Here is a 21,357-nt window from a genome sequence, read left to right as displayed (position 1 = left end):
TCCTGGTAAGAGACATGCTGACGAAGCGAATTTCAAACTCAACGCTATCAGTACAACAAGTGAGTTGAATAAAGTTTAACTTATCTGAGTTTTGTTTAATTTAATGCGCCTTATAACCTGGTGTGCTTTATAGCCTGAAAAATATGGTATATGATTAACATATTGTAAATTTTCTTGTTTCATTACAACAATTGGGTTTTTAAATAGGTATAGAGCAGTAACTGAACTTCCCTAATATGTACAATATGTACCATTTTGAGTAACAAATGGGAATAACATCTCCTTGAAACCTTAACATATGTGTCATGCATTTCAAGTGAACTTTTACATTGATTTTGTGTCACAGACAGAAAGTTATTTTAATCATCAAGAGTCATTTTATTTTCTTTTTCTAAAATGCAAAGGACATAACAGGATTTGAGAATAAATCCGAGGTTGAGTGCACAAAAATGTTTCACTGCAGGCGATTATGTACAAGAATGAAATCAACAACTTTTTACAGAATTCAACAGCATCAATATTTAGAGTCAAGTTATTGAACCTAATAACGTCGACAAGACTGGATTAATTTGCACTGGAAATATCGTTTTAACACAGCACATTAATCAGATTTACAATTCAGTGAACTTTGCTGAATTAAAAGTTCACAAATAGTGCATTAAAGACAACTGTATGCTTGTTTGTTTTACATACATTAAAGATTAAAACCATGTGGCCTCATAAACAGGCCTGCTCACATGAAGTTGTACAGGAGAACAAACTACACACGTCCTCCACATCAATTAATCTGTTTACCAAAACATGCCACCCCAAAATACACTGGCTAGCAATTACAATTTGATTGTACGTTCATTGTATAACATTAGTGCGTCATATAAATATCAGGAATCAATAGTAATTTTTTTAATCATCTTTCTTATGGCACAAAGATTATTTGCCACATAGATTTGAAAATATTAGTGTCCGATACAGATAACTTGTAAAAATTAGTCTGGGTGTACATTATTAAGATTATAAATTCAAATTAGGGCAGGTTAATCAATGTGTAGTTGTATCATTTTTATAGTGTCTTCGAGTCCCTGTATGCCTGCTTCAAAGTGTAATTACAGTATATTTTTCTTCATTTCATGTCAGCTGCCCACTTTTAGATGCCCAAATATGCTATTTCCAGAAAAATACAACTAAATCATTGCATAATTGAACAATCCAGCCAGAGAACAATGAGTATTAACTGATGAATATTTATACATTTTCCTCATCACAGTTAATGCAACTCACCCATCTCTTGTAAAACTTAATTTGCCAATGTCAGGTGGTGAAACAACACTGTATTTTGCTGGAATTATGCAGCTACTGAATACAAGATACAATGGATCTGAAAGCTATAATTCAGCTCAACACTATGCGTGCTATAGAAGAGAAGCCAAAAACACTCACTATCTGTTTAAATAAAAGGAAATATGGAAGTGACCGTTTCTCAGAACACAGATGAGTTTAAATACATAAGTTACACAATTTTTTTCAATCCTTCAGTAGAGAATAACGAAAGTGCTCTGGTCAAACCTGTAAAAAAATAATTTATACACACCCCCGGCATACGACTGGAGGATTTGCCACAAAAATTGTTGCTAAGTGTTTTTTTCATTGATGGTCCTCCCCCCAGTCACTCTGCTGCTCCTCACCCTCACTGCCCATTGGTTGGATTAGTTGTCATTTGTTAAAAGGAAGACAGGCAGGCAAGATGACGGTGGAACAGGCTGGGCCTGCCAAAGGCTCGGCCACCTCTCCTTCCAACTCCGTCCATGTTCCTTTCTCTGGGCTGTAGCAGATGGTTGAAGACTTGTAGGCACCCTGAGGGAAACAAATTACATTCTTTTCATTCCCCTGAGTGCTGTTTGAATTTCCAACTTTGCTGCAAAAAATAGCTTTGATAAAAATTCGGTTAGTCAAGGACAGGATAATAAATACTTGGTGAAGTGCCATATGTGGATTTGGTAAAGTCTTCAGTAATGTAATTCCTGTAATAATGCCACAATGAAGAAATTTAGCACTGTATGAATTGTTTTTGCTGACCATAATGAGAAAGGAGAGCATATTCTACATTCAGTACCATGCTCCAGCTGTAGCCACCCATGAGGAAGATGCTGTCATCCAAAACAGCACAGCCCGGACCACTGCGGCCCTCAAGTATGGGTGTCTGCAGGATGTTCCACTGGTCAGCTTTTGGGTCGTAACACTCAACCAACATTACATCTAGATGGGAAAATCCTGTACAAGAAAACAGGACAGAAACATGAAGATCCGGGTTATAGTTATCGTTTACTTGGTGAACTCACAATATATTTTTGCAATCATTATCTCACTCTGAACAATTTATTCTTTTATGTTTGAGAAATCCTGTCAGTCATGAAAAAATGTCTTTGTTTCTGTGTGCTCTGTTAATTTTTTGTCTTCTTTCTAGTGTTTCAATGTTGGCAGGTTATAAAAGGCTTATGTCAAGTACCTCGGCACCAATCAGGATGTAGAAATATCCAAATCTAAAGGCATCTGCGCCTTCATTTGTCTAAGCACCATAAATAAAATCTAAGTGAAGCAGATTAACTTTTTTTCTACTACTTGTTAATGTTGGCTCAAATGTAATGCTCTATGCTTAATTCTAAAGTTAAATGTTAAGATAAATGCACTATAAAAAGAAAATATAGACACCTGGATCAGTCCATTGAACCTTTGTTATATTTCCCTTTAACGCTGAGTCTCTATAATCTATATCTACTTTCACTAACAATTAATGCCCACCCCACAGACAGCCACAGATATAAGGCTACAGTAATCATCAGCCAGGGGAAATACAAGTTCAAATCAGGGCAACATTGCAGGGACAAATCTCAGGGCGCTTTTGATAAGTTTTCATGAGCTGGATCTGAAGAGACAGCAATGAAGAGAACTGTACATTTAGAAGTCTTCTGGAGGAAACTGAGCCGACTGGATTTAAAGAGAAACAAATCTAAACCTCTTCAAGAGCCCAACACACATTTCCAGCTCTGTTTTACATTTGTTTAACATTATGTACCATGAATGTTTTAGAGTGGGGGACTATCGGTTGCACAGGGTAATCAAGGCCATATTCATGATGGCAACATGATTTTTACAATTTTCATTAAAAACAAACAAAACAATCTTGACCTCTTTTGTTTCCGTAAATGAATGCGTGCTTACCTTTCAAATGGTTTCCACCAATTGCGTATAGCCGATCGTTCATCCCAGCCAGGGCATGAATGGCACGCTTTGTGTTCATGTCCTGTTTTCTAGCCCACACATCCATTACGGGGTCATAACAGTAGAGCCAGGACACATACTCTCCATTGTGCACTCCTCCTGCAACATGTAAACACAACACTATGCCTAAAATACTGTTTCAGCACACAGCATACAAAATGCTTGTACACTGCACTCTATCAAACAAGCCGGCATGCCTCTATGTATCGATGAGTGTTAGTGCAGAGAAACATAGTTCCACAGCCAGCAGTTGCCAGTACATAAGGTTTTTATCAGTTTTTTTTTTGCTTTCAAAGCTTTCAAAACACATGTACTTCCACAGAAACTTGTTTGCAATTTTTCGTAAAGCCTGGTTTCTTTCTGCTGTGTAGACACTGTTTGTAACTAAAAGATCACAATGTGTGACATTCAATGGCTACTTCTCCACCTTGTTCTGTTCCAGCACAGCATGGACTCCAGGTAGAGCTTTTACTTTAATCCTTTAATTTTAAATTGTAATGGTAAGCACAGGGTGGTGATTCTTTACCAGTCAGCTCTTAGAAGGTTTCAGTTGTGTCGCCTTCACATATCTGAAAGCGTGACTGACTTGGAAGGGTGACTGACTGACCCCCTGACTGACTTGAATGCGACCAAAACCAAACAAATTACGTTGTTTTAGGACATAGTCGTATTATAGACTTTACACTGATGCTATACTGAATTGGTCTTTGCATGAAATCTCTTAAAAATCAAATCATGCTTTTGTTACAGATGCAGTATGTGGTTAAGCTTTGTCTTGCTGAAATATGCAAGGTCTTCCCTGAAAAAGATATCATTTGGATGGGAGCATACGTTGCTCTTGAACCTGTGTATACCATTAAGCATTGATTGATGGTACTTTTCCAGATGTGCAAGTTGTCTGTTCCATAGACACTAATACACCCTGATACCATCAGAGATGCAGGCTTTTGAACTGAGAGCTGATACCAACCTGGGTGGTTCCTCTCCTTTTCAGTTGGGAGGATGCAGCATCCGTGATTTCCAAAAGGAATTTCTAATTTCAATTTGTTCGACAACAGAATAATTTTCCACTTTGCCTCAGTCCATTCTAAATGAGCTTTGTGGATGGCACAATGAACTGTGTTAACAGACAATGCTTTTTGAAGGTGTCCTTGTGTCTATGCAGCAAGTTCTAGGATAAAATCATGCCTGTATTAATGCAGTGCTGCCTTAGGCCCTGAAGATCCCAGGCACCAATATCAGTTTTGTTGATCCTTAGACACAGACATGTCTCCAGTTTCTCTGTAACTTCAGATAATATCTAGAATTCTTTTTTCTGTGGCTGATAAAAGTTTTCAAAGCTGTAATTTTTTTTCTTTAGATTGCAGAATTTCTGCCCATCTTCACTTCAAATGGAGGTAAATCTGTCACTTTAAGCTGCTCTTTTTACTGACCTGTTGCCAATTAATCTAATTAGCTGCAAAATGTTCCTCCAGCTGTTTCTTTTTAGCACCACTTACATTTCCAGGCGTATTGGAAATGCCCTATTCCAACTTTTTTGGGACACAGTGCTTCCACCAAATTTTAAGATGAGCTAATATTTTTCATGAACTTCCTTTCAACATTATATAGATATGTTTTAAATGTTCTATTGTGAATAAAACAATGGTTCATAAGATTTGAAAATTAGTCTCACAGCTTTTTTGGAATCGAGTTTGTTCTCTAAACATAATGTAATTCTTTTTTAATCTACGTACACAGCACTTTTTGGGGGGAAACTACTGTTGCATGGAATAATATATTCCTGAGTGACAGCCTTTCTCTTTACCTGATATGTAGATCTTGCCGTTGTGCACCGCTCCTGCATGGGCGGCCAGAGGCTGCGGCAGAGATGACACATAGTTCCACTCATTCGTCTCCAAGTTGTAGGACTCCACACTGGAGAGGTAGCCCGCCTCATTCCTACCACCAATCACGTACAGGTGCTTATCCAGGCGGCAGGCGAAGAAACTGGCTCTCCTGAGAAGGAAGTGTCAACCAGATAACATCATTTAACTAAACTACGACAGCAATCATTGTTGACTTTTCCCCAAATTCTAAGGTGAAGAGTTTGATGATCGCAAGATCAAAGATTTGTCGGCTGGTCGTATCTCAACAAGCTTTCAGCACCAATATTTATGCCAGAGTTAGTAGTGAAACTTACTTTTGCATTAGAAGTAGTTAAAAAGCTTTTACACATATTAGATGTAAAGTAAAATAAATTGTATATTATGTATGTCAGAAAAATTATTTATTTCTTTTATTTCTATTTTATGTACATGATACAGATGAACATGATTTATTGTGATTTATTTATCCAAGACAGATGTAAAAAAAATTAAATAAAATGCTGAACAAGTGGTTGCATTTTGTTACTGGGGACATCCATAATGTGATGTAAATGTCGTTGCCATTTGCAAAACATCCTCAACAAACTTCTCTTCATTCAAAAGTGAAAACACACTCACCTTTCCTGCATGGGGGGCAACTGGATCCAACTGTTGAATCTGGGATCATAGCGGCTGACGAAGTTAGTGCTGTGCTTTCCTGAAAAAAAAGAGACCGAAATAAATAACACAACTCTCTGAACTTGATGGCTGGGTTTTTTTCTAACTGTTCTAGTATTTGCTTTGGTCTTAAGATGCATTTGATTTGACGTACAATGTATGCTGGTTAGAAACTTTGTCTGATATTCACAGGAGGGCAGCTGCAGTCAGGTCAGAAAGATGCTGCAGCTGGGATGTGTCGATGTGTCTGTAACAACATAGTTATTTCTGCCAAAGATGGTATAATATTTTGTCTTTCTCGCAGCTCATTTATTTTACAAATGAATACCACACACGCTACTGTGTGCCCTTGCAGCTGTTGCTCTGGTGCGAACTCACTCATGCAACAGGAAGCAAAATGTATCTGACTTGTTTGCAGTCTTTTTAATACTCCTCCTCTAGAGTTCCCTATAGTTCATGTTGACAGTCAGGTCAGCCGCAGTCAGCCAAAGTCTAAAACTATGCATCTTTTGTATCATTGTAACACCTGAGACTCTTTCCCTTGTCTTCATCTTTACCACCCACGCATGATGATTTCAAGTATTATCATGATGCCTCCTTTCACTGCTATTTTAACTTACAAAGTTTTGACCTTTTTATGTCTACAATCATAGTGGAATTTGCTTTTGGAGGTTAATGTTCTGTTCAAAACTTTGTAAATTGTCTTTAACAATGTTGATCAGTATTTACTTGATCATTACCCTTAGAGTAAAAAAAAAAACAGAACACATTCAATTTCACTATGTGCACTGCATTTCTACCGTTCTACCATATTATTTGTTTGTATTTTACTATGGTGCTGTGTTGCCAGCTTTCACAAAAAGCACTCCACCCTTTGACATCACAATTATTTCAGTTCTAACAACAGTTATTGTTCTGTGCCAATTATTGACAAGTGTTGATTGGAGTGTTGTTTGTCCACTTAGAGCTGATCTAGCTGTAGGATGAGTGTTTGAAACTTTCTGAAAGTGTTACATTAACTCTGATGGGTTTGAGCTTGAATGTAAACTGGCAGAGGCCATTCTCCGCATTTGGTAAACAATGAAATATTTGCTGTTTGAAATAAAATGAAAGAAGGCCTGAAGAGCAGTTTGTGACGGAACTGTACCGTTGGGGTTCCACTGGTCCTCTCCACCCAGCAGCAGCACAAAGTTCTCCACTTCCACCACGCAGTGATGAGCGCTGTTGTAAGGCATTACTAGATGGCACACAAAGATCAAAGGTCAGTTGCTAATTCATGTGTAATTCACTTATCTATCAGTTGTAGTAACCTATGGCCCTCCCTTTTAAACAAAAATGTTTGACTTCCTGGATCTATCTATCTATCTATCCATCTATCTATCTATCTATCTATCTATCTATCTATCTATCTATCTATCTATCTATCTATCTATCTATCTATCTATCTATCTATCTATCTATCTATCTATCTATCTATCTATCTATCTATCTATCTATCTATCTATCTATCTATCTATCTACCTATCTATCTATCTATCTATCTATCTATCTATCTATCTATCTATCTATCTATCTATCTATCTATCTATCTATCTATCTATCTATCTATCTATCTATCTATCTATCTATCTATCTGTCTGTCTGTCTGTCTGTCTATCTATCTATCTATCTATCTATCTATCTATCTATCTATCTGATTTTAGCAAAAATGCCAAAAAGAGAAAATTATTCTGAAACTCTCTAGCTCCTTTTTTCTACATTTTTTGATTATTGAACTGCGGTGGACAATTTGTGACATTTAACAGACCTACAAATATTAAATTAATCAAGATAATTAGAATAATAAATTAGTTCAAAATCAAATTACAAAGCATTAGCTGCAGCCTTTATCTGACTTGCTGCAGTTTCTTTAGAAATTAAAGCCAGTCAGTATATATTTGGGGGATTTTACTTAACAGATAATAAAAATAACTACTGCAACAACTGAATCCCACAATACAACAATGTACACTGTTTTCTGTTCAAATAAGCCACAACAATAGTTCATCTGGTTACGCACTGTGAACTTATATACTCCTTTTTATGTGTTAGCAACGCTCAGCATTTTCCTTCCATTTATGTTTTTGTGGTCCCCTCCTCTCCTTCATTTTCTTCTGCTGAAGTGACCCCATTGAGATGTAAGAGAAATGGTCTAAGGTGACAGTCATAATGAACATGATCGTGTTCACTCAATAAATCTCAGGCCCGGTGCTTTTTGAGCACAAATCAGTGAAATGTTAAAGCCCACCTGTCTGTCTCCATCAGTCATTTCCACTGTCACCTCCCCACCGCCTGATGGATCACAGTTGCTGCAAAATTAGACAGCCTTGAATCTCATTTCTTTCCAATTGGCCTCTCACTGCAATCTCACTCAAGCTGCCTGACATGTGCCGGTCCTCCATGGGAGGGAAGTCTCAGATATGAACTAATGCTACATACACTAAACACAGCTTTATCTCAGAAGAGGGGATTAGGTTGCTTGCCTCCAGTGCTTCTCAAAGACGAGTGCTATACAACTGCCAAATTCCCTTACATGCTATTTACATTATCATTCAGTCAGCAGTATATAGGACACGGATGGGCGGCTTTTTATTTGATGTCTAGTGACTTGTACTTATAGCAAAATCATCCCCTACCCATGTGAAAAGAAGATTACTGGTTTACAGTATGTCACAAGCTACAGTATTTTGGGTTCTCTGGGAGGATTTGAGACATACTGTATGAGATCTTGGTAAACGATGGGATAATATAAGGCTATAATCAAATTGAGCTAACTTAATAGTCCTTTTGCAAGAGAAAAAAGGCATATCAATATTTTTTCCCTTTTACAATCTTGAATTATGACTTGAGGGAGTCTCTTAATTTCATCTGGTCATCCAGTCCCCTCTCACCCAAATCCCCTGCTAACCCCTGGGGGTGATCAGCTATAGGTGGGCAGGATGAGCACATCCTTTATGAGATGGACGCCATCACTCCAGTCTACAATGAGCTCTAGGGCTCACTAGAGGGAGTCAGAAACCTCTGCATAGAAGGCACAGTCGTGGTTGGTTGAATGATTCCACAGCTAATGCACCACTGCTGCTTGAGCTCTGATGTGCCTTTAAAACTGTTACAACTGCATCCCATTGAGCTGGATTCCTTTGTTCTAGGCCAGGGTGTGAGGCTACATTGGTTCATAACCAAGTCTGAGTTTTTGATAACAGGTTGTTTTCAAGAAGAAGAAGAAAATGTCTAGCATTGTGGCTGTGTCTCTGCCTGCCTTTGTCTTGTGTTTTCCACGCTGCTGTGGGTACACTAGATGGCAAACTTTACACTAGAATCAACAAGCAGTGGATATATCTGACACAAGGAGAGGAATCAAATTCTGCCCAAATTGTGTTGATGAATGTCTTAATCAAAGGCTGTCCCTCTCAGGTTTCGCCTCATTGAAAAGTTATGATTGAATGTTAATAATCTTCTATTCCACATCCATTGTGAGGCGGCTACATCAGATGGTCACTGATGTGTTAAGGGGATGATTTTGCAGTTTTGTCCTTCCACTTGGCCACGGACCATTTGAGTGTTAACTTTTTAGTTTTGAGCGATGGAAATCCCTATTGACCTTTTGCTTGTTGCAGTTTATACCCATGAGTGTGAGTTTAATGAGAAAATGACGATATGAACACCAGCAAGCTTCAGGCTGTTGTATTTGCATGCTTCCTCTGTCAAAAATTAACCCCTATAGTTTGGACAAACATGAGCTTAAACTCTAGACTGCTGCCAAGAAATGTTATGATATGAGCAGGGAAAGAAACTGTGTCCAAGTATGCTCATGAATTGAAGACAATACAAAAACATCAAAGCAGACTCATTAAAATTTAAGAAATAAAGTGAGGCTGTAGACTGCAGAGGACCAAGCTGATAGAACACAAAATCATGACCAATATGTACAAATGAAGAGAAATGACTGGGGTGTGAGAAAAGACTCAATATGTCCAGCAATGATGAGGTTGAAGGATATGTGATTTCCCCAATAGTTCTTTTCTGACCTTTTCAATATGGCAACAATGTAGTAGTGAGCATTAAAAGGTCAAGGAAGACAGAGAGACAGGAGAGCACAGTACACTTCACATAGGTGAGAGCAGTATGAATGTGTTTGTACACTCACAAAGGTCTCAAATATGTTCTTTATAGACAAAGCATTTTTTCAATAAAACTCATTTCCTGGGAAATGATGACAACTTTCTTTCAATATGATACCAAGAATTGCATACAACACAACATACTGCAGTTTGAACCCTGCATGTGTTCATATGCATTTAGGTTTTTTTTCATTTTCTATCTTTTCCTTTTGCTATCTAAAAAAAAAAAAAGATTGCAGCTCCTCTTTGGTTTTTAACTAATCTTAAAGTGACATCGGGTCAACAGGTTAACTGCCATGCCGTGTATTGTCATGTATGTGATAATTCAATTTAAGTATCGATCAGCGTGCGTGAATAATCAGGTTACATTTAAAATCTATAGGGGGAAAATGTTATTCCTTATTGTTCTCTCTGCCACAATAGATCATTAGTTTCAAGTAAATCTCATCATGCATCCTGTCAGCATATTTGAGCAAAAACAAGTGAAACCGGGCATGAAGCTTCACACTGCTGTGAAGTCACGCTCTGATTAAAAACTTATATTAAAAGCGATAGTGATACATTATTACCTGAAGGATTTAGGGAACTCCATCCCCTCGTTTTCCGAGGAAATTAACCTGTGTTAAACTCATCCATAGAAACAACGATTTCTCATCATAATAGCCACTAACACAAGATGCCTCGGGTGCAACAAAAGCAGAGCCTTTGTAACTCACTTGTGAGAATCTTCCACGTCTTTTTCTCGTCGTCATAGTACTGGACCAAATTGCTGGGGAGACGATCAGGTCCAGGAGGCAAACCACCCACCAGTAACAGCATTCTCTTATTGGAACGGATTCTGTAATGTCACAAGTGTGAACGTGTGTACAGGTATTAGAAAACATAGAACAACACAGATAATAAAGCTTTAAACAAAACAGCAATATGTCAAAATGAGGACAACCCAAAACTGCACACCTTTAATTCTTTCATATACATAATCACTTTGATAGTATCAACAGCTCTCATTATCAGTATTTTGATTTTTCATTTTGCACGTTTACTCCAAGAGTTTGTATAAAATTGAAAAACAAATCCATGGTTGTACTAGTAACTGCTTCTTACTTTGACACAAAGACTTAGCTTGAGAATTTGTATCAGACAATAACATGGTCACACTTATCACAACTTAAAAAAATGTGCAAAATACTTCATGCATCCTTATTATGTGTTTCTGAATGGCTATTGTACTCTGAAGACATCTTTTGAATTAGCTGTCAAGCAAGGACGGTCCTGCAGGGTGCCATGCTGGAGACTACAAGCGCAATTGAGTACATAAACCTTGCTATACAATGTCACCATTTCATTGGCTGCACTGATTCATGTGACTTCTCTTAGCCAATTGTTTAGATGCTTCCTTCTTTTTTCACATGAAATATGACCTCAAAGCTGCACAATTTACTGTACATTGATGACCATTATCAGACTCTAAATGGATTCAATTGCAAATCCACCAATTTATCACAATATTCAGCAAAAACCATTAAGAGTGAATGGCCTTTATATCTGGATGCATTCCCCTTTTTTACTCTCTCATATTTTACTTTTTTATGCTTGGGTAAATCGCAGACATCTCGGTGTATTCTCCCTGATATTGGCCTATTCTGAAGTGTTTTGGGGTTATTCATATGCAAATGAGACCCTGGACATAGATAATAGTGATTAATTGAGAGGAGAGAAACAATGGCATGTGAAACTAATTAGGAGGATTCCTGAATCCTTGCTTCTTTAGGTGCATATGTGGGACTGGATACATCACAGGAATAATGTAGAGGTTGACATGTGTTACACGAGCCTCTGTTCAAATTGTTGCATATCAATTTCCCTGTCAAATTTAAATTCTCTACTGGCACAGCTTTGCTTGCAAAATTATACAGTAATTACAAAAACTGAATACTGATACAACCCTCTTTTATAAAAACAACCTTCACTGTTTCATGCAATCATACTACAAACTATATGTGACAACATACCCTTCAGTAAACCAACTTGTTGATAATGTCCAACTACTTAGAAGCTTCTAAAATTGCTGATCAGAACAAACATAGACTTCATCCAACTTGTCCTGTTTTTGTGTGAGCAAGGCACACAACTTGTAAAAAGGGGAAACAGCCTCCCTTGGGTAAAAGAAATGCTTCTGTTCCTAAAATATCATAAAGTAATATATGCTCAATCATACTTGACCACATTTCTTATTTTAGTATTCGTAACACTGTGCCCTTTTCACTTTGAACATGAATGTTATGCAATTATCATGTAATTACCATGGAAACAATTTATTTGCAGCATTTCAAATTGTGTTAATTCACTTCTTGCAACCATCAAATTCACAACTTGAATTATTGTATGTTGTCCACACCCATTCATTTGCAATTAAACTGTTGTATATGGAGATATAGCTCAATAATTCAGCTTTGTTATCATAGATAATGTGCAGCATAGAGTACATCAAGACTTTGACAGCTGTCACTATGTATCAGGAAACTCCCCCACAATGCTCATAAACTGGGCCTCAGACACAACTCTGACTGACTTACTACGTGGTCAAGACCACACAGGAACATAATATCTGAGTCTCATTTGCTAAAATAAAATAAGTGGAACACATCTAATCTCCTTCTGTCCACTCTCTAATAGATCACAGTAAAGTGTTTGTATAAAATCTATGTCTGCATGCTTCTCTGTTTGAGTCTTAAAATGAATCTTATTCTACCATACCTGCTTGCTGTGGTCTGCCTGCAGTGCTGCCTGAAGGGCATCAGGTGGTAGTTCATGGCATCCAGAAGTAGTTTCTGGCACACAGGGTCACTCCTCATAAAGTCAACAGACTGTACCCTCTCCACCAGCTCTGGGGCAGGTATGAGGGCAAAGCGCAGCCTCTTCATAAGGTCCGGAGCATAGTGCATGCGAGTCTCCCGGTCATGCTCCAGCCAGAGGACTGACATCTGGAAGAGAGCCAGCTCTGACTCCACTGGGGGTGGCAGAGCATCTAGCATGGCACACATCTCCTCAAAGTTCAGCAGCAGCACATCCTCCACCAGGTACTTGTTGGCCAGCTTCTTGGTCTCATCCAGTCCGTGCAGTGCAGCAATCTTGCAGATCTGCTTGTAGTTCTGCACAGAGATCTGGTCATTGAGGAACTGCACACTAAGCTTGGTGATCTGGGGGATATTGAGGATCTTGCTGACTGAAAGCACCTCTTCCACTGTGTCCAGGGAAAGAGTAACATTGGCAGTATACAGGTACTCCAGTACTAATCGTAGTCCAATAGAGGAGCAGCCCTGGAGTACCAAGTTATTGATGGGCCGGGTGCTGGTGGTCATTAACTTGTCATCAGGAGAGGATGAGGGGGTCCCACTGCTGCCCTGATCCCCCTTGCTTCCCTCATTGTTGATTACGTTATGGGAAGAGAACAGAGATCTGAAATATTGTGAGCAGGATGCCAACACAGCTCTGTGGCAGTGGAACTGCTGTCCCTGGGCAGTGAGAGTCACATCACAGAAAAGCTGTTTTCTCCATAAGAGGTTGAGCCCATGCAGCAGGGTGTCACTGTGTGTTGGGTCAAAGGTGGATGTTCTATCACCCGATCTGGACATGACTTCCTGACTGTGAACGCCACCTAGGCAACAAATAAACCATGCACGCCATTTACCTCAGGTCATTTATTTGCACACCACACTTCAGCTATAAATGTCAGCAGTCAGCTATTACAAGAGATTTCTCAATAAGTTATTGTACAGATCGCCAGTCCATCCAGCTGGGAAAACCATCATGACGCACCAGCCGGCGACAATCTACATCCAACACGGCTTCAGGCGCTTTCAACTTTAAGCTCTGGTCGTAAAGCAACAAACAAAAACGCAGTAGTTCCCACAGCGTGCCACTCTTATTCATTCTTAACTCAAGAACAAGATGGTTTAAATGGAGGCTGAGGTTTGAAGGGCGCTGTCAAAACAAAACGGTGATACTGAGACGCTGCGGCGCTTTCCTCTCGGTAACGCGGCTGAAGTTGTCGGGCACGGAAAAAGAGACCGCCGCTACGGTGGACGGAGAAGATGCAGCATTCAGCTAGCACCTATCCTTTTCCTATCTCGCCGCACACCTTCACAATGAGGACATTTCATATCGCACAGATTAACGGAGTCATACAAAAGCAATTAGTTCGTCTCCGAGCCGGCAGCAGTTGTGCGGGTGCGTTTCGCGTTTGAGTAAAAGCGGGCGTGAGTATCGACAAAAAATATTCACTGAAATGCAGTTCTCGGTAAAGTTAAATACAATATGCCTAACTGTTGTTTGTTAGGCTGTACATAAGCTATTTCTATGAGCGCAATGTGTGCAAACTTGACACAAGCGTGCTGTAACGTAGTCGCCAGATTCTCTAAAAGCGCCTGTCACAACTAAATGATGAGAGCAGCTCGCCTGAGAAGGAGCCAAACTTACCTGACTTCAGCTCTTCACAAAAAAAGAAAGTAAGCTTCGGGTTCCCAATATCTCTTGAATATTCCTTTGTTCTCCTTTTAAGAAATGTCCTTTCCTTTAAAGTCTATGGTCGGTGGTGGTTCGAAATAACCATTGATTCCAACTCTTAAAGTCACTATTTCAGGTTATTTGTTGACGTTGATCATTTGTTCTTCAGAATTAACAAGAAGTGTGTGAGTGTGTGAGAGGGAGCTGTGCTTTCTGCAAGAGAAGAAGAAGAAGAAATATACGTGTGACAAATTATGCTACCAAGAAACAACACATCATTATCCTTGGGCCTGGGGCTCAGTGAGTCGTAACGAGAGTAATAGGAAATCCACGGTTGGGGAGAGAAACGGTCGTGCATGGCCGGTGGAGAGAGACCATGCAGGGGTATGGATGCTGGAGAGACTCGCAAAATTATGGCTCAAGGCTATTGTAAAAACTGTCGAGCGTAAATGACTGCGATTTCAAACATCTATGGAAGAAAGAAAAGAGAAAGGGGGAGAAAAACCGAGTCTTTCCCTCGCTGTTATAGAGAGAACCGTCAAGTTTTAGTGCGCATTGCTAATTAGTCAATTTCTCTCTGCCTTCACAGCCCGACGACTTTGCTGCTGAGCTGAAACTGCTAATTTCTGGGACCAGCCTTTTTTTGGCTGTGAACTGGATGGATGAATGGCTTGTCTCGCACAAATGACAAAAAGCCCCTGCCTTAATCTCCATCGCCAAAATAACCCTTCATCTCTTTCTGCTCCTACTAGTCCTTCAAAAGAAGGTGCTTTGCATAAACTCAAGTTTTGAATCTGTATAATAAATAACAGGCACCATAATGTACACTGAGAGTTTGTAATGTTGAATGAAAGCATATCAAATCCCCCCTTTTTATTTCAAGGTGTCAAAAGCATCCGATCACATCCAACACACGTCTTCAAAGCGTTCTAAAGTTGCAGAACAACATAATAAATCTAAGATAACATGTAGTATTTTCATGAACTATTTTGTCTGATTGGTTCATTGTCAAACAACCTGAAGCCCTGCTGCAGGCCTGAAAACACAAAAGGTTTGAAACCTGATATAGTATCCATCGGTGCACAGTAGTGCGATGTGAGTTTAAGTCCTGGTTGTATGTTCACCTGCACACTTTCACCTGCAGGCATTCACTCAGTCTACATGATCAAACATAATACATCTAAAGAAGTTGATTAATGAATCACACAGCAGTTTGTTGTGGTGGTGACAGTAGTTCCAGTGCTGTATTACACTTAAATCTGACTTCACAGAGTCAAATCATACAAGCTCTCGCCTCCAGCTTTAGGTCTTGGTGTCTAACATTTGAAACTAAGGCATATAATCTTAAAATATCAAGTATGATTTCTTCCCATTTCCCATATAAGTAAAAAATCAGGTATCACTTAATAGGACCGTAAACTGTCAATTAAACAACAAGCTCAATTAGAGTAAATAAACTTACATACAGGACTCCCATGGGACCAGAAGTGACAGTTGCCTCACAAGTTATGAAAATGACAGATAGGGATAAATGGGTTTGTTCATGTAGAATGAAATAGAGCAACACCATGGTACCGTCAACCAATAACAGGCCACATATATAGGTACCATTTATAATAGATGGAATCATAACATTGTTTGATGTTTAAGTGCTTGACAAGCCACACAGCCGGCAAATCGGCATGTTCCTCAGCTTGTAGTTATAGTGAGAAAATTCATTCTACGTGAACTCTGTGAGATGACTGATTAGACTGTGCATTGCATCTCAAATAATCATAACCGCTGAAGGAAAACTAGAGTACTGTAATATTAATTAGAGGTTTCAAACTACTATGGAAGCAGTTTGCATTGTCGTTTACTACCATTACCGTGTTACCTCATTTTCAGGGGTCTTGTCTCTGCAGAGCATTATACTAATTCACTGTACTTCACTTTGGAGTCACATACTGTTATCTTTACTAGCTCTCAGTTAGCACTACATTACCCAAGTCTCGAGCGAGCTATTCTAATGCAATAAAATGACCATTTCCAACTCTTTCAGCTCTTTGTAGCAACTCAGTCTCTTGAGGCCACTGGTCTTCAGATTGCAGGGCGTTTATGGTTGTAAGTTGTTGCAGTGTGCAGGAGGAGGGGGGGTCATCAGATAAGAGAAGAATTTCTAGACTAATTAAACCCTTTGAGAATCACACTACAGTGATTTACAACTCTCTGTACCAGTTAACCCGACTCATTTTTATCTGTCATATTACTCAGATACCGTATCTAACTCTGTGGGTAAAAAGTATTTTTTGTCTGTTTTTTGTCTTATGTAAACAAGAGATGGAAAACAGATAGATTTAAATAATGTAGCTCACTCATAATTTGAGTATCAAGGACACACAACAATCCAAGCTACTGACCATGTGCTTTATACAGTGAAATAGTAATAGGTTCTTCACTCAAACCTCAATTACAACACAACTTTGTGTGTTATACTAACAATATACAATCTTTGATGATGACAGAATAAGATTATAAATCAACAATACATAAAAATCCAAACAACATAAACTGTATTATTGTGCAACCAATTAAAGAGTAAGCATTTCATCAAATCAGTGCAATGAAACAAAAGGAGAAACTCCAAAGTCGTGAATAGCAAAGTCTACCAGGCATAATTCCTTTTACTGGCTGTTGCAGAGGGGTATGCTAAGATAGAAAGTATTATTTTCCTAAATGGAAGGTGTCAGATGGTCACGGAAATGTGATCGGCTGTTCAAGATCACTGCTTCCCATCTGCAATTTGTGACGTGTGAAAGATTCAGCCCAAATGTGCTCACCAAGCGTAAATCCTCAGCACTTTCTCTTATCGTGGAAAAGCAAGATAACCAGCTGTTTACAGATCAGAGAACATATCATATTAATATCATGGAGGGACTGATATCATCTTGTTTGTAAAATATTTTGTTAACTAAGTGTGGTGTGGTATGGCAATCTATAAAGTGAAAGTTGTAATTTGTGTTTTAGTGAAAGTGTTATAGTTTAAAAGGATTCCATTTGTGATAAGAAAAAAAGATTTTAAAGGGGGAAACAGAAAATGCTGAAGGGAGTCACGACAAAGACCTGAGTGAGGTGAAAATAAGGAAAACTGCATGTGACAGTAATTACTAATTGAAAAGATTTCAGTAGTTCATATTCATATTACAAGTTAACATTGAATGTAACATCCTTCTCCCTTTGTTTGATTCTATCTCAAAAGAGTTCATGCTTTGGCATCAGTCATATTATGCTGTGATGCCACTCCTTTGGATAGAGAAATGTGTTAGAGAGCATTGTAAGGGGTTTTTAATCATAGCTTCTGTTTCTGCGTACCTGTAACTCTAAATTTAAATGTCTTATGAAGCAGATGTACCGGTTTATCAGCCCTTAAAAGTAGCTCTGACATGAAAAGAACAACTAGGTTCATTTGATCAATTATAATATTTAATTGGTGTAAGAGTGAGAAATAGTTGAAAGGGTCAAGTAAACTGAGACATTTCTAAATGAGGATTAGGTTTATCATGATTCATTTAGAAATAACAATTCAAGTTGCCACTTTGATTCTTTTTTTCATTTTTCATTTTTTTACACATACAATATTTCAGTAGTAGGTATGATTAGCATGTGCATGTCATTTAAGATTAAAGTTAGTCAGAAATGATTTATAAAACATCCACTGTGTAATAAACTGGAAGCACTTATATTTGCCATTCAGGGAGTATGGGAGGCCTGCTGTTTTAAACCCCTAGATCCCCCACACATGGCGTAGCCACCACAGACACGGCTCACAGAGTCAGCCAGCAGCCGGGAGGTGAGCAGAAAGGAACAGGCGGTGTCCCCTCCAGAGTGAGCACAGGAGTATGTGTGTGTGCAGTATGTATGTGTGTGTGTGTGTGTGTGGCATTCTCAAATGACAAAAGGATACCAGTTGTGCAGTTCAGGTGGGAGGACACATGGAGGTGGTATGGAGACTCACCTGAGGGAGAGTCTGGGCTGTTGGGACCAGGGCTGTAGTGAAGACCCAAAGTTGTGCAGGGGCCGCAGGAGGCCACTGTGCCATGGAGAAGGTTTGGAGGCTGGAGGGAGAAGTGGGGCTGCTGTTGCGCAGTATCCCCAGCGTGATGCATCTACCTTCAGGGTGGCAGCAGGCGTGGAGTGGGGTGCGATGGAGCGAGCACGGGCTCAGTGGCGCGGTCACCAAGGGACGCTGAAGCTGCTGTAGCAGGACTGATAGTTATTCCTTGGGAGAATTGCAAGATGAGCCCCATTGTATTAGCAGCCCCCTCTACTAAAGCAGTATCAATGTTCTCAAGCCTGAAAAGAATCAAGTCGGGGTGCTAAATATCTGATACCTCTGATCAGTATTTACCAAAGTAGATATTCTGCAGGGAGATATTATGCATACAGTTTAGTTTCTATAAATTAGCATTTTATTCAAACTTGTATGTTTTATAGTAAAATAAGAATTACTGTCAGTTAAACTTCAGTAAATTCTTTGGCAGTGAGAGGCAAGGAAATTACTGCATACTGATTTGAAATTCTCAGACTTTAAGCTTTTTCGTTTCCAAGCCATTCTTTTGTGTTGTAACTGTTTCAGTCATATCTTTTAGAAATTCTCTGTGTCTAATATGGTCAGCACTCCCAATTATTCACTCCACTGACAAGGGAAACAAATGGGACCAACCAGTGCATTCTGTATTATCTACACCCCTTGGATTCCCTGACAATAATTAATACAATAGCAAGCTGCTGTTACCAGCCTTGACGACATGAGCTCAACAACATAAGCTCTCCCTTTCCAAGAGCTCTTGAGGGGAAAGTACATCCATTGGTGAGGTCGTATATGCCGTGGTCACCAGCAGCCAGGTCATGTCATACTGCTGCCTGGTAGGTCAGATAAAGATCTTATTGTAGGGTGCTGTTAACATCACAAGGTCATTATTCACATCATTACACCATGGATGTAAGGTGCACGGAAGATGTCAAGAATATATAAATGTAGCCCTGACCATTGAGATATATACAACCTTTAACAGTAAAGACTGCCTCGTATATCAGGGGAAGTTCATTAACATGCCACATGATCTTACTGATGCAGCAGTCCTGACCACCTCACTGGTACTGTATGGTCACACATCATTATGTAGTGTAACTTCATTTGCTCATAATGCAGATAAACAGGGGAAAATGTTACTAATCTATCATGCAAATAGTGTTATGTACAATAAGAACACACAATTTTAAAGGTTAGCTGACCATTGTGTCTTTTGAAAGACCTGCCAGGCAAACGTATTAGCCCATAAAGATATTAAAAGGTTGTTTTTTTTCTGTTAAATTCAAGAAGAGAAAATTCCCCCAACATCCATTAAAGGAATGCCTTGCTAAATTTAAATCCTCTCAGCAGGCATTGGCTTCAACAGAGGAAAAGTGGATGAGTTTCTCTTTAACAGCTGTAATTTGTGTTTTCCAATCACCATGCTGATTTCTGCTCATTATACTCCGGTTTCACACCGGTAAGTGAGCAAAGTTTGGATTGATTGACTCTAATTAACTAAAAAATGTTCCAAGCCATGGATTTATTATCATGCTAGCTAGCCACAAATGTCAGGGACTTTCACAAATTATTATCCTCTTAAGATAAATATCTTTGAAATCAAATGAGTGTGGAAACTCAAGGAACATGTATTGTTACACTGATGAATTTGTTTGTCATGTTTTCTGCTGAGCTCCACATAAAAGACTCACCTGGGCAAACACTACAGTTCCACTGTATTGTTTAGTTGTGCTGTATGACTGACTGACAGATGCTGTAGTTACCCAAAGTTTAGAGAAATATACTCCATATAACATGCTGTACTATTTAAATGCAGTGCTGGAGAAACATTATGCATGAATAAGAATGACACAAATGATGAAAAAATAGAATAAATAGAAGACATCAACAGGAACCATGTGTAGCAATTTACTGCCTGGGACATCCCTATGTTAACAGAAAAAACCTATTTCCTCTTGTGCACTTCAAAACTTGGCAGCATCTCCCTCATTGATATTTTAGACACAGTAGCACCTCTCTCAAGTAACATTCTTTCCTTGACTCCATCAGCTCCATGGCTCAACTCTCCACTTTCTCATGAACAAAGACAGGATGGTTTGAGAGGACACCTCCATTTTCCTGGTTTTATAAAAGATTTCACAGCAGAATTTTGTTTAGCTTGAGAAGACGGAACGTTGCTCTGATTCGCTCAGCTTCACTTCAGCGATCAAAAGTGATTACTGAGGTGAATCCAATTGAAACAGACCCATCGTCTGCATGGTGCTGCAAGGCTGCCAGTAAATCTGATTTCCCCAACATGTCTCTTACAAAATGTCCCTTTACAAAAAACTACAAAAAATCTTCCATCACAGCTTTGATGTATCACAGAGTACAACGGCACAGCAATGAATTTGCTGTATATTTTCTCCTCATCATACAGAAACAAGCATCAAATATGGAAGAAAATATATTTCAGCTGTCAAGCACTCCCCATTAGTACATCCACAGTCTGTCCTGTTTAGAAAAGCAGCATTTAGGTGTGTGCAGTTTCAGGCACGCCTGCAGATAAATGTGATGACATCCAGTTGTGGCTCTCTTTCATTTATTTAGGGGATTGATTAGATGCATGGAGAGCAGATAAATGTGTTGTGGAGGCACTTTCATTTGAGATATTGCCATATAGTCAGTAAAGAATATGAAGAATATGAGATGGAATGAACATTTTTCTCTTGAAGGTGCTTTTGGAAGCTTGTGGTATCTGCAAGCAGTCTATCACATTGGTATCATTATACTAAGTCTTTTTTTTTTAAGTTTGTGAGTGTACAATAGTATATGCTCA

At 39.0% G+C, this 21,357-nt stretch overlaps 1 protein-coding gene across 2 annotated transcripts; it reads right to left on the bottom strand.

Moving 5' to 3' along the window:
* Window positions 1–445: 445 nt before the first annotated feature.
* klhl14 (kelch-like family member 14) lies at window positions 446–14,767 on the bottom strand. 2 transcript variants are annotated; one of them, XM_072363785.1, is made up of 9 exons: window positions 14,441–14,767; window positions 12,719–13,619; window positions 10,678–10,799; window positions 6,949–7,038; window positions 5,763–5,841; window positions 5,084–5,274; window positions 3,217–3,375; window positions 2,111–2,268; window positions 446–1,851 (listed from the first exon to the last, which is right to left on the bottom strand). In XM_072363785.1, the coding sequence occupies exons 2-9, from the start codon at window positions 13,594–13,596 to the stop codon at window positions 1,711–1,713; spliced, it is 1,818 nt and encodes a 605-aa protein (XP_072219886.1). In that variant the 5' UTR covers window positions 13,597–13,619; window positions 14,441–14,767; the 3' UTR covers window positions 446–1,710. The 2 variants fall into 2 exon arrangements, with proteins under 2 accessions (XP_072219886.1, XP_072219887.1); XM_072363786.1 differs by lacking the exon at window positions 14,441–14,767 and having other exon boundaries at window positions 12,719–13,701.
* Window positions 14,768–21,357: the final 6,590 nt, after the last annotated feature.

The sequence above is a fragment of the Leuresthes tenuis genome, unplaced genomic scaffold (genome assembly GCF_036924035.1).
Source record: "Leuresthes tenuis unplaced genomic scaffold, fLeuTen1.0.hap1 SCAF_14, whole genome shotgun sequence".
In the NCBI taxonomy this organism is placed as follows: domain Eukaryota; kingdom Metazoa; phylum Chordata; class Actinopteri; order Atheriniformes; family Atherinopsidae; genus Leuresthes; species Leuresthes tenuis.
The sequence above is the reverse complement of the archived record's forward strand: the minus strand, read 5'-3'. Positions and strand labels throughout refer to the sequence as shown.